We start from the raw sequence: 13,827 nt of genomic DNA on the forward strand, positions 1-13,827 counted from the left end.
TTCTTGAAACTAATACAGGCGAATGGCTAATATATCCTTTCACTTAAAATACGCCAGAAATTCTTATGCCCTACTCTTCTGCTATGGTAATTTTGGCAGATTGGCAGAAATATGGTATGCAGACAAAAATGATGTAACAGCTGTCAATTGTGAGACTATCAGGTGTTTGGTCTTCAAATACTTCCATTTAATTTATATAACATTGATGTCAAGAGCAAAATAACAAGGAAATGCATGGGCCCATCAACACACTTTAAATTTTCTTTTTGAAATTAAAGTATTTTGCTTACCTGGTAATGAGTAACTGCATTGGTGAGATCATTTGCATCCTGTTACAAAGTATAAGTATCCTTCTGCGATAAGCGCATGAACATTTATTTTTGCAAGCTTCAGTTTCTCTCCCTCTCCATTCATCACAGTTCATGATGGTCATCAGGATAGGGAACTCCAGCTTAATTAGGAGTGAAAAAACATTATGATGGCATTCTAGTTTCAGATTCACTTTTCTCATGGGATATATTATTCCTGAGTTCACAGCCCAATAGACTTGCTAATGAAAAGACTCCTGAGTTGCCAATTCAGAAGTATGTTTTTCAGCTGTGAAATTTACCCTGTGGCACCTTTACACCCATGATTGGAAATCACATGCCCTAGGGTATACAGAAATGCAGACTCGCATTTTAGTCATTCTAGTGAAACCTTACAGAAAGTTCACCAAGGATGCTTGAATAAAGACTGCTGGAAGAAAGGTTGCTGCTGCTATATAAAACAATTTTCTCGCATGTGTTTTAACTTACCTACTTGCAAAAAAAAACTTCAGTTTTATGTTGAATTAAGGAAGTGATCATCTTTTAAAAAAGCTTTTTAAAAAACTATCCTACAGTTTTTGAATAGATTCTACATAATTAGTGAAAACTAGGAGAACAATCTATTAATAAAAACATTCAACTGCAGAGCACAAAGGCACTAACTCCATAATGGAAATGAAAACCCTCAGGTCACAGAAGTTAAGAAATAATTTTCTTTGTTGTTTGCAGTAACAGACTTATCTTACAGAAGAGCATCAAGTTTCCAATATTCACAAAGTAGCCACTTGAGTCATGCACTCCTTACTGTAACTTGCTAAAAAAGTTTCTATAAGGAAATGTACCCGGAGATTGTATTTCGATAATTTAATAATTTATTAATCTAGAAAAGTGTGTAAAAGTATAGCTCTCATCCACAAGATATATGAATGACATTAAAATGCCTGCAGGTTTATCAAACTCGCTTTTAGTGTATTTGTTTCAGCAATACAGAATTAAAATGAACTTCACTTATTTTATTTTATATAAAAGAAGCCCACAGCAAAATGCTCAGAAGAAAAAACTTCATATTGGCGTGAAATGTACAGCTTTTACATTTAAAAATGTTCTGAAATATACATACAAGCATGCTAGCAAATCCAGGTTATCGGGAGACAAACTGGTATGCCATTCTGAACCTTAAATGTGTTCTAACAGAAGAAAAATGAAAATCTTCTGCTAAGGGATTCTGTTGTTCAACTGGGGCTTGTATGCTCAAACTTTTAAAAATCCACAACTAAAATATGCATATCCATGAGAAATATACATACAACTTTCTCACATTGAAGTACATAATATAGGATTTTATCTATTGCCATTTATTTATTTTTTTGCACAAAAACCTATAAATATTACTTCACCAGAATCTTTTAACTTAAATCTTAAATAAAATGACAGAGGTCGGAGTTTGCACCTCCAAAAATATGAAGATGAGTATTTATCTTCATCAGTAAAGTCCGAGATAAAAATGGCCTTGAAATCGAAACAACCCATTTTCATCCATAGCTGATGAATTTTGGGAGGGAGAATGACAATAAAATGGAAAAATTACAAACTTCTACTTACAATTCTCACCAAGTTAACTTTTTGTACAATTTTACAATCTTGATTTTCCTCTTCAAAAGGCCTTGTGAAATTTTTCTGATTAAGAAAAAATAGTACTGCAATTTGTCAATTTTACACTGTACACAATAGATACAAACTGTTTTCATATATCTGGTTTATATCTACAATACAAAGGAAGCCACCAAAGGTGACTCAAATGCACAATAAAATATCATTTACAAGCACTAGCTAGTTGATATTCTCCACTATATTTTCCTCAATTTCACAATACTGTGTTTTTTTTAAAGAATGTACAATTTATCATGAAAAATAAATTCTGTGTTGTAGCAATGATGACAAGTATAGTTTCAGAAGCTGTAACATAAAAATTCCAAAAAATTTACTGATGTGGAAGAGCTTTACAATGTATGCCGCTGATGCACCAATATCCAAAGAAAGTTCTTTGCAAGGTAATGCTCACACTTTTGAAAAAGTTAGACGGAGTGAATTCAATTCTCTTGGAAATGGTACTTGCTCAAATTTTGATATTTTCCCTTACAAGATCTTCATATCATTGCAATTCAGCTGATGATGCATCATGTTCTTGGGCAGGGAAAGGGATTAGGTCCGTGTATAACACGACCCCTAGTCTCAAAGTAAATTCATAATGGCATTGTACATTTGAGTAAGCACCACAAAGTGGACGGGTAGACAGGACTGGCGATCTTGTGTGGCAGGGTTGCAGTTGAGCCATGATAAGGCATTATACTGTTCTAGTACAAATCTGGAAAAGGAAGAGCCAACATATTAATATTCATTTTAGTAATAGAAGAGTTTTGTTGAAGAATAGGTGACAGAGTTATGACGAACCTCAAAACATCTGAAGTTCTATTGGAATCCAGAGGGTGAGGATGGGAGTGCTTGCCAGGAAGTAGTTCATCAGATTGTGCCAAGGAGACATGGTGATGTAATGAGGCCTAAAATAAAATGGAATACAACACAGATTAGTCAAATTTAACACAGTAACTACAAATAGTTTTTGAAACAATGTGAAACACCATAGACTTAATTATTTCAAACGCAAATGCCAGCAGGTTTTAATTTTCTTTTAGGTGTTTATTGTGATGGAAGTTTTATATAACGAACCAGCCAAGGTGCACATATATTGCTCATTTATTGCTCAAACTCATTTCAGCCCTACTTTAATCTGGCAACAAGTTCAAATCTGATCCAGAGAATGTGGATGAAGAGTGAGCGAAAAGGTCTTCAATGCTTCTTCTGCCGAAGGACAAGTTAATGGAGGGACCAGCGAGTGAACACACCTTCATTCAATTTTCAATTTGCTGCATATAAATATTACTAATGCTCATCAATACAGGTTGATGACAGCAGAGTATATAACATGTGAGAATGATTCTATAACATGGAAACAAATGGATGCTCCAATATTTTGCCTGCACTCAAAACAGTTACCTCCATATGTACATTTTAACGGTCTTACTCCACTCCGGGGCAAACATTAAAGATAGATAGACACTTCAAATGATTGATCGATAAATCTAAATTTGAAAAAAAAAAACAGAAATCACCTTTAGAAACAACGGGCACTGATTTTGGGCATGGGGACAGGCAGACCAGAACCACTGAGGGAGATTTTCAGCTTTGGCAGTTGAAACAAAGTATCCAAGAGCAAGAGGTTGCTGCAATACATTCGCTACTTCCTCATGAGCTTCTGTAGAGAGGAGTCGTTCACCTCCTTGACCCTGAAAGAATGCAGATATTTAAAAAGATCAACTTTTAAGATAATGTTGATTAGATTATTTACTTACTAAATACCTTCTTTAATGTGTTACCAATATTGTAGTATGCACTGCAGTCGATGAAGTTCCACTCTAACTGGATTGTGAAAATAAAGTATATTCTTCTGTTTTTCTGATATTTGGTAGTTACAAAGCTAGTCATAAATATTTCAAATTGGTAATATTTCTTCTTATCATGAGCAGGTGCAGCAAAGACACATTTATGAAAACGTGGATTGCTTAGCATACAAGACAATGCCAGACTGCAATTAAACAGAGGAACACTGAATGCTTTGCTTCGCTTTCAAACAACATAACGTGACATGCATTTTCACAAAGTTGGTGCTCCATTAAATAGTACATAATCAATGCTTTCATTTCTAGAAAACTCTATTATTGCATACAAATATTCTGAAATGGTAATTGTATGACTAATTTATTTCTACACATTTAGATCTACAAACAATAGTTTTGTAATCAATTACTAAATCATTTAGTTTCACTTTGAGGTTGAACAGGTTTAGAAATTGTTTATAAACTAGAGTCACTAAAAAAAACTCTTAACTATAAATGTGTTTTGACATACTACTTAAAACAATGAGCCCTTGCAATTGGAACACCAGAGTTGTTATAGAAAATACAATTTTCCAGTGTCATCTCATTAGAATTTTTTTTGGAATACCTTGCTTCAACTAACAAAATACCATTAACCCCCACTGATGTAACTGGTCAGTTTTTGCCACAAAACTCAAAGTTATGTTGGCCTAGGAAGAAGTAAGTGTGAAGACAGGATGATACTACAATTCAACATGTGAAATTACACAAGGCTCATTTGCACTCCTTAGAGTTTGGATGGCTCTGGGGCAATCTAATCCAAAAATTATTAAGATATTTGCTGAAGTATGTTAGTGGAGTAGTAGTAACTTTTCCTTCTTGTGATAGCATCCAGAACAAGAAGCCAAACTGGTTAGTTAGGAGACTCGTTTTGGACATACCCATGGCTGAGTTTGATACTTAGTAAAAACTCAACAAGCATATGGAACAAAGGAAGGCAAGTAGAATTAGGGTACAGATCAGAGGTGAACTAAGCAAATACCATAACATTCTTGAGAGGTGATATAATTTACTGCAGTTCCAATAATATTGATTTTAAGGATATACCAGTACATCCCACACTTTTTCACCACTAAAACCTCATTTCAAGACATGCAAACTGTTGCAATTCTGTGGGCAGAAGGGCGTGTACACCGGTGTGTGCATTCAGATGAGGCTTTGGTTGATAACAAAGACTACTGACCAGTTATTGACAACAAGGGCCTTTTTGCTTTCCAACAACTTTGTGATTGATTGTCAGGTAATCGAATAACTTGGGGCTAGTAACAGAAGGGAATTTGATCTCCACCTGCACAGGAACTGGTTCTCTATTCTCTGCAGTTAAAAGCCATTTTCAATCACAAAAAAAACTAATTCATCTTTCCTTCAGCAGTTGTTTTAAGTTGTGACATTCAACTGATAAGAAATCTTTTATAAATTAACTAGCCACCTTGTATCTCTCGCAAGTGGAGCATCTGAAGAAGATCAACTGAAAAACAACATTTGGACCATCATAAAAATACGGATCTCAGCAACACATGAACCGACACCAGGAAAATGCCTCCCAGTTTTTCTCTGCACAACCTATTTTCTGTGTGTGTTTATAGGGGGAGTTTAAAAAAAGAAAATCAGCAATTTAATTTGCCATGCCTGATGGTCTATATCTGTCTACCTGTAACTCGAGTCTCATTACTTGTAACAAACAGTAATTCTTGTTAAGTACAGAAACGTGGTGTCTGTGTTTCCCAGCAACCTGAAGTGAAATCAGGTCAATTGGGAAATTTTTTGGACTTTATTTTAAAATATTTAACTCATGTTGACTTTGGCAACAACAGGGCTTGATTTTCAGAGCACTACCTCAGTGAGCCGTGACAACATTCATCAAGTTCACTCTCGCAATAACATTTAGCTACCTACTCTCAGAATCCCAAAAAAGATTGCAATACATTGTAAGACACAGCTTAAATTTAACAGAACAATCTCTATGCTTTTCAGCAGGCATCAACAGGCATCCTGCAAAATGCTTGATTATTTCAGTTACGACTGTAAGGTGGTTTCTAGTACGGTCCAACTCGATACAGAATTAATTTGCTGCTATCTAATTGCATGCATCATTTACTTTTTTGAACTTCTAAAATATTAACAATACATGATCCATTTCAAGTCAGAGTTAAATTTAGTTTGTCCAGGTGATTCAAATCCATTCAATTCACTGAATTTCTTGACATGTGTAATACACATTTTAAATTCTGCCGGTCAATATTTTGCAGACAAATTCACTTGTAATTGAGTGTAAAAGGTCAGCTCAGGCATTATTCTTTAAAATAATTCTCCTTCTGTACCCCATTCACCCATTCCATATTTGCATAGTCATATACTATACAAGCAGCCCTTGGTCCCACTGAGCCTGTGCCACATCTACACATTCCGCAAAGACCACTCCCTTCATGACTCCCTCGTCAGGTCCACACCCCCCACCAACCCAACCTCCACTTCTGGCACCTTCCCCTGCAGCTGCAGGAAATGTAAAACTTGCGCCCACACCTCCTCCCTTACTTCTCTCCAAGGCCCCAAGGGATCCTTCCATATCCGCCACAAATTCACCTGCACCTCCACACACATCATCTATTGCATCCCCTGCACCCGATGTGGCCTCCTCTATATTGGGGAGACGGGCCACCTACTTGCGGAACCTCTTCCTCCAATCTACACTAATTCCATTTTCTAATACTTGCCCCAATAGCCTTGAATGTTGCTACATTTCAAGTGCTTTAAGGATTCCAAGGTTTCCCTTCTTCTCTACCCTCTCAGGTGATGCATTCCCTTAGTGAAAAAAAATTTCTCAAATCCTCTCTGGGAACGGGTCGGTGTGGACTTGTTGGGCCGAAGGGCCTGTTTCCACACTGTAAGTAATCTGAATCGGATGTTGTGTATCAGTGATGCCAACCTAAGTATGCCAAGATTTCAAAGTCACTTCCAAAATCTGAAACTGTTGAGTAGCATACGAAAACAAAAATAATCATATATTAAACTTGGATAGACAAAATATTGATAAACATGTTTGCCACAGAGTGCACAAAATTTTCGAAGAACCTTGAAGCAATCCACACAAACACCCATTAAGCTAACTTGAAAGGAGACTCAATTTTGAACGTAAAAGTCATGAACATTTCTCTCAGAAAAATTTGCTTTTGGTTTGATATTACCATCTTACCCTGCCAGCTTCACTGCTGTGTTGAAAATGAGAGCCTGCCCCTGTGCCAGTAGGTGAACCAGGAGACAGTACAGGAGAAGACGTGGGAGATGGGTGAAGATTACCAGTTATCAGGATCCGAATGTCATTGTCAAAGTCTTCAGCAAAAATATCCTCTTCCAAAATTCCTATACCATCTGTTCACAATAACAGAAACAAAATAAACAGGAAGCAACGAAAATAAATGCAAAAAGACACGAAATTACTTTTTCTTTAACCAAAAGTTACTAATCAATATTGCATGCTTGACTTTCTGAACCAGCTATTTCCAACAAAGTAATCAAAGTAATGCTCTAGTCATTCTATTGAACTTTCCAGGGTCTACTTTAATGTTGTGGTGCATTGGTTGTAGAGGGGTCCACAAATGTTGCCTGGCCATTGCTGCTCACGTGCATGTGCTCAGCTTCTAAACATCTCTTCATATGGGTGGATGGAAGAACAGGAAGTCTACGGTGTGAGCAAGAATGGTTCAACAGATTGGTACCTAACTATTATTTCCCCAGATGTCATTGCAATCATGGGGTTAAGATAATCTTGGCACTATAACTAGAGGATTAAAGCACAGGCAAAAAAACCATCCTGTCTATTGTGCCTCTACTGGCCTTTCAGAAGAGCAATTATACTTAGTCCAATATTCATGGCTTTTGTCCTTATTCAATCTGTTGTTAAAAAGTATTAGTGGAATCAGCTTCTACTGCCTTTTCAGATACAGCATTCCAGATCCGAACAATTCACCAAAAAAAATTCATCTTCCTTTCAGATCATTTGTTTTCTTTGTCAAATCCTCCCATCGCATGTAAAATATCACAGTGGTCACTTCTTAACCATTTGTGTTATAAGATGAATAACTGTAACTTATCAAATTTTCCCTCACAATGGATAGACCTCATCACTGGTAACTGATTAGTTCACCATCCCACACCGTTCCCCTCCCAAAATGCTTGCATCTTTGCTGAGGTGTGGTGGCCTTAATTGCTCACAATACTTCAGCTGAGGACTAACCTCTGATTTATAAAGTTTAGTATAACTTCTTTGTTTTTATGTTTCATGCCTCGTTTATAAATCCTGTCATGGTATCAAATAATAAATTGCAATTTCAACATCTGTTTTCCAAGATTCAACATTTCTTTAAAAGGTAGTTTTTATCTTAAACTGGCTTACGGCCAGCAATCTCCATCTGTGCAACCACATTCCATGTTCTGGAGACAGCAGCATTTTGGAGACCCTGACAGAGACAGTGGTACTCACTCTTACCAAAGTAGAAAACAGATCATTCAGGGCTTAATGGCTGAAGGACATGGGCCAGACAAAAGTTGATCAACTATGTTTTAGAATACAGAGCAAAAATTGGGTAACAGTCATGTGTTACAACCTGTTACGTGAACGTTTGAATTTTGGACTGGATACCACGGAAGCATTTCTCTATAACATTTTTGGATCATTGGACTCTCTTTTGGGGTAGAAGTGACCTGTACAAGAAAGACAGATTGCACCTAAATTGGAAAGGGACTAATATATGACTAATTTGATAAGTTACAGTTATTCACCTTATAACACAAATGGTTAAGAAGTGACCACTGTGATATTTTACATGCGATGGGAGGATTTGACAAAGAAAACAAGTGCATCAATTACTAAAATTCATAAATTTGACACTTGGCAAATGATCTGGAATGCTGTATCTGAAAAGGCAGTAGAAGCTGATTCCACTAATACTTTTTAACAGATTGAAATTTGCGAGAGCTGCTCGGGTGGATTTAAACTAGTAAGGTTGGGGGGAGGGGGCGCGATCCCAGGGAGTGAGTGAGGAAAGAGATCAATCTGGACTGGGACAGTTGAGAACAGAAGCAAGTCAAACAGTCAGGGCAGGTAGAGACAAGGTAGGACTCATAAATTAAACTGCATTTATTTCAATGCAAGGGGCCTAACAGGGAAGGCAGATCAACTCAGGGCATAGTTAGGAACATGGGACTGGGATATCATAGCAATTACAGAAACATGGCTCAGGGACGGACAGGACTGGCAGCTTAATGTTCCAGGATACAAATGCTACAGGAAGGATAGAAAGGGAGGCAAGAGGGGAGGGGAAGTGGCATTTTTGATAAGGGATAGGCATTACAGCTGTGCTGAGGGAGGATATTCCCGGAAATACATACAGAAAAGTTACTTGGATGGAACTGAGAAATAAGAAAGGGATGATCACCTTATTGGGATTGTATTATAGACCCCCGAATGGTCAGAGGGAAATCGAGAAACAAACTTGTAAGGAGATCTCAGCTATCTGTAAGAATAATAGGGTGGTTATGGTAGCGGATTTTAACTTTCCAAACATCGACTGGGACTGCCATAGTGTTAAAGGTTTAGACGGAGAGGAATTTGTTAAGTGCTTACAAGACAACTTTCTGATTCAGTATGTGGATGTACCTACTAGAGAAGGTGCAAAATTTGACCTACTCTTGGGAAATAAGGTAGGGCAGGTGACTGAGGTGTCAGTGGGGGAGCACTTTGGGGCCAGCTACCATAATTCTATTAGATTTAAAATAATAATGGAAAAGGATAGACGCGATCTAAAAGCTGAAGTTCTAACTTGGAGAAAGGCCAATTTTGATGGTATTAGGCAAGAACTTTCAAAAGCTGATTGGGGTTAGGTGTTCGCAGGTAAAGAGATGGCTGAAAAATGGGAAGCCTTCAGAAATGAGATAACAAGAATCCAGAGAAAGTATATTCTTGTCAGGGTAAAAGGAAAGGCTGGTAGGTATAGGAATGCTGGATGACTGAAGAAATTGAGGGTTTGGTTAAGAAAAAGAAGGAAGCATATGTCAGGTATGACAGGATAGATCAAGTGAATCCTGAGAAGAATATAAATGAAGTAGAGGTATACTTAAGAGGGAAATCAGGAGGGCAAAAAAGGGACATGAGATAGCTTTGGCAAATAGAATTAAGGAGAATACAAAGGGTTTTTACAAAGATATTAAGCTCAAAAGGGTAACTAGGGAGAGAATAGGACCCCTCAAAGATTAGCAAAGCAGCCTTTGTGTGGAGCTGCAGAAAATGGGGAAGATACTAAATGAGTATTCTGCATCAGTATTTACTGTGGAAAGGATATGGAAGATATAGACTGTAGGGAAATAGATGGTGACATCTTGCAAAATGTCCAGATTACAGAGGAGGAAATGCTGGATGCCTTGAAACGGGTAAAGGTGGATATCCCCAGGACCTGATCTGGTGTACCCGAGAACTCTGTGGGAAGCTAGAGAAGCGATTGCTGGGCCTCTTGCAGAGATATTTGTTCCATCGATAGTCACAGGTGAGGTGCTAGAAGACTGGAGGTTGGCAAACATGGTGCCACTGTTTAAGAAGGGTGGTAAGGACAAGCCAGGGAATTATAGACCAGTCAGCCTGAAGTCGGTGGTGGGCGTTGTTGGAGGGAATCCTGAGGGACAGGATATACATGTATTTGGAAAGGCAAGGACTGTTTAGGGATAGTCAACATGACTTTGTGAGACATGATTTCCCATGCACAAACTTGATTGAGTTTTTTGAAGAAGTAACAAAGAGGATTGATGAGGGCAGAGCATAGATGTGATCTATACGGACTTCAGTAAGACATTCAACAAGGTTCCCCATGGGAGACTGATTAGCAAGGTTAAATCTCATGGAATACAGGGAGAACTAGCCATTTGGATACAGAACTGGCTCAAAAGGTAGAAGACAGAGGGTGGTGGTGGTGGATTGTTTTTCAGACTGGAGGCCTGCGACCAGTGGAGTGCCACAAGGATCGGTGCTGGGCCTCTACTTTTTGTCATTTACATAAATGATTTGGATGCGAGCATAAGACGTACAGTTAGTAAGTTTGCAGATGACACCAAAAATGGAGGTGTGGTGGACAGCGAAGAGGGTTACCTCATATTACAATAGGATCTTGACCAGACGGGCCAATGGGCTGAGAAGTGGCAGATGGAGTTTAATTCAGATAAATGCGAGGTGCTGCATTTTGGGAAAGCAAATCTTAGCAGGACTTATACACTTAATGGTAAGGTCCTAGGGAGTGTTGCTGAACAAAAAGACCCATGGAGTGCAGGTTCATTGCTCCTTGAAAGTGGAGTCGCAGGTAGATAGGATAGAGAAGGGGGAGTCTGGTATGCTTTCCTTTATTGGTTAGAGTATTGAGTACAGGAGTTGGGAGGTCATGTTGTGGCTGTACAGGGCATTGGTCAGGCCACTGTTGGAATATTGCATGTAATTCTGGTCTCCTTCCTATCGGAAAGATGTTGTGAAACTTGAAAGGGCTCAGAAAAGATTTACAAGGGTGCTTCCAGGGCTGGAGGATTTGAGCTATAGGGAGAGGCTGAACAGGCTGGGGGTGCTTTTCTGGAGCATCGGAGGTTGAGAGGTGACCTTATAGAGGTTTACAAAATTATGAGGGGCATGGATTGGGTAAATAGGCAAAGTCTTTTCCCTGGGGTCAGGGAGTCCAGAACTGGAAGGCATAGCTCTAGGGTGAGAGGGGAAAGATATAAAAGAGACCGAAGGGGCAACTATTTCACACAGACGGTGGTACGTGTATGGAATGAGCTGCCAGAGGAAGTGGTGGAGGCTGGTACAATTGCAATATTTAAGAGGCATTTGGATGGGTATATGAATAGGAAGGGTTTGGAGGGATATGGTGTCAGGTAGGACTAGATTGGGTTGGGATATCTTGTTAGACCGAAGGGCCTGTTTCCATGCTGTACATCTCTATGATTCTAAAAGCTCAAATGACATTTCTAGTGGCTTCCAACAGACAGAACTTCACTGAAAGCCACTGAAGTTCTACAATGATACCCTCCATATGAGAACAGACGTACCAGCCACAACACCAAACTAAATAAAAGCAAAATATTCAGGACGCTGGAAATCTGAAACAAAGTGCTGCAGAAACCCAGCAGGTCTGTCAGCACTGTGGAGACAGAAACAATAATGTGGAGTCCAATATTACTTCTGAAGAAGTCCGATTCTTTCTCCATTTTTGTTGTCAGACTTACTAAATATCTCGAGCTTTTTCTGTACTTGTTTCACAAGATCACACCACTGTTTCATTTGAAGAACAAGCACATTGGGATACAATGAATCCTTACTGATTTTTCCTTTTCTTAAAATACATTTTTAAAACATTGTCCTGTTTAATCTCTGATAGTTGGATATTATTTTTGGCTTTTTCGATTGAACTGTTAGTGAGAAGTAGGGTGCATTTACAAATTTTTGTTTTAATGTTTTTTTGAACTTGGATAGGTTATAGCACAATAAAATTAACTTGTTAAATTTGAGTTCACGTGCCTGGCTTAATCCTTAAAAATTACAGAGACAAGGAAAGACTCAACTGCTAATACACCATCCTTGTAAATTTTCAATTTAGAAATTCAATAACCTATTGCTGTCCAACAAGGAGTGGAAAGAGTGAAAAATCTGTCTACTTCTCATTCTGCACTGAAAACACAAGGAAAGTATTGTCCTTGCACTAAGCAGACAAGTCCATCACCATTAACTGACAGGAATATATTTTTATACAAATCAGTTTTCTTCACTTTTCACAATAATAAAACCTTTTGGTTGCAACCAGCTTCTTCACCAAAACACGGTTAATTGGAAATTACACATTCTGCAGCTGTAATAAACTCAATTACAGTCATTAAATAGGTCTACTCACCTTGGTTACCAAGAGCTTCCAAAGCTTCAGTATTGGCAACAACCGTAGCAGCAGATGTTGGAAAAACCAGAATGTGCGTACAGGATGCATCTTGTGGGGTGTTCAACTGAGATGTTTGCAAGTTGAGAGCTGTACCACGCCCAAACACAGAACCCATTGTGACAGCATCTTAAGAGTTCCAAAACACAAAGAATTGTCAATTAGAGTTTAACTTAATGAGATACCAATTGTGAAATTACTTTGAAACGATTATGCAGTGCATGTTCCAGTAAATATTCAAAATTTCTTTTCAAAATAAAATCCGTACCAGGCATAACAACAAATGAACCCTGTGGCTCCAGGGCAACCAAGCAGGCACTGAGAATTGTGGGAGAATCTGCTGCAGATATACCACACATTGTGCAAGTCTCCTTCAATTGCTTACTGGTAGACTGTAGTGAGCGTCGCCCAATTAGGATACTCCAATCTGTAGAAAGATAAATTTTGTTAACTAAAAAAGAAAGGAAACCCAAGTTTTCTTTAGGCTGTATTTAGCAAACAAATTTACCTAAAATGCCATATATATGCCAGACTCAGTGAGCTATTTTTGCATTTTAGAAGAATGCAAGAGTTTCCCTTTTGGGCACATACTTCAGAAAATTAAGAGCACAACTTTGCAATAAAATGAACGGGTGGACAATTGCAACAAGCATTTGATTGTCTGAAATGTACCCTTTACAGAGTCAGACATGTATCTGAGGAAAAAAAAATCTCCAATTTGCAAAACAATGTGTTACTGTTCCTTTAGAACTCACATGGTTGTTCATACATTTAATACACACCATAACTTGAGGATGCTATACTGCTATTCTAACTAGTAACTGGTTACATCTATTTTTTAAAAATCTTTAATAAAACACAGCTTGGTTTAAAGGAGGTCAGAAGTCACACGACACCAGGTTGTAGTCCAAGAAGTTTATTTGAAATCAACAGCTTTCAGAGCAATACTTCAGCATCAGGTGAATGTAGGAGCAAAGCTCCAAAAGCTTGTGATTTCAAATAATCCTGGTGGACTATAATCTGGTGCCACGTGACTTCTGACTTTGTTCACCTCGGTCCAACACTGGC

General features: G+C 38.2%; 1 protein-coding gene across 2 annotated transcripts in view; it reads right to left on the reverse strand.

The window, feature by feature from the left end:
- Positions 1-1,238: 1,238 nt before the first annotated feature.
- The window catches only part of LOC132827162 (mediator of RNA polymerase II transcription subunit 13-like), a 241,001-nt gene continuing 228,412 nt past the window's right edge, over positions 1,239-13,827 (reverse strand). For both annotated transcript variants that reach the window (XM_060843702.1, XM_060843701.1), the window contains exons 26-31: positions 13,028-13,186; positions 12,721-12,888; positions 6,996-7,171; positions 3,479-3,652; positions 2,760-2,866; positions 1,239-2,673 (exon numbers count right to left, since the gene is read on the reverse strand). In XM_060843702.1, coding sequence (XP_060699685.1) covers positions 2,541-2,673; positions 2,760-2,866; positions 3,479-3,652; positions 6,996-7,171; positions 12,721-12,888; positions 13,028-13,186 — 917 coding nt within the window. In that variant the 3' untranslated portion in view covers positions 1,239-2,540. The remainder of the gene's footprint in view (positions 2,674-2,759; positions 2,867-3,478; positions 3,653-6,995; positions 7,172-12,720; positions 12,889-13,027; positions 13,187-13,827) is intronic.

This window comes from Hemiscyllium ocellatum, chromosome 24 (assembly GCF_020745735.1).
Source record: "Hemiscyllium ocellatum isolate sHemOce1 chromosome 24, sHemOce1.pat.X.cur, whole genome shotgun sequence".
NCBI classification, from domain to species: Eukaryota; Metazoa; Chordata; class Chondrichthyes; order Orectolobiformes; family Hemiscylliidae; genus Hemiscyllium; species Hemiscyllium ocellatum.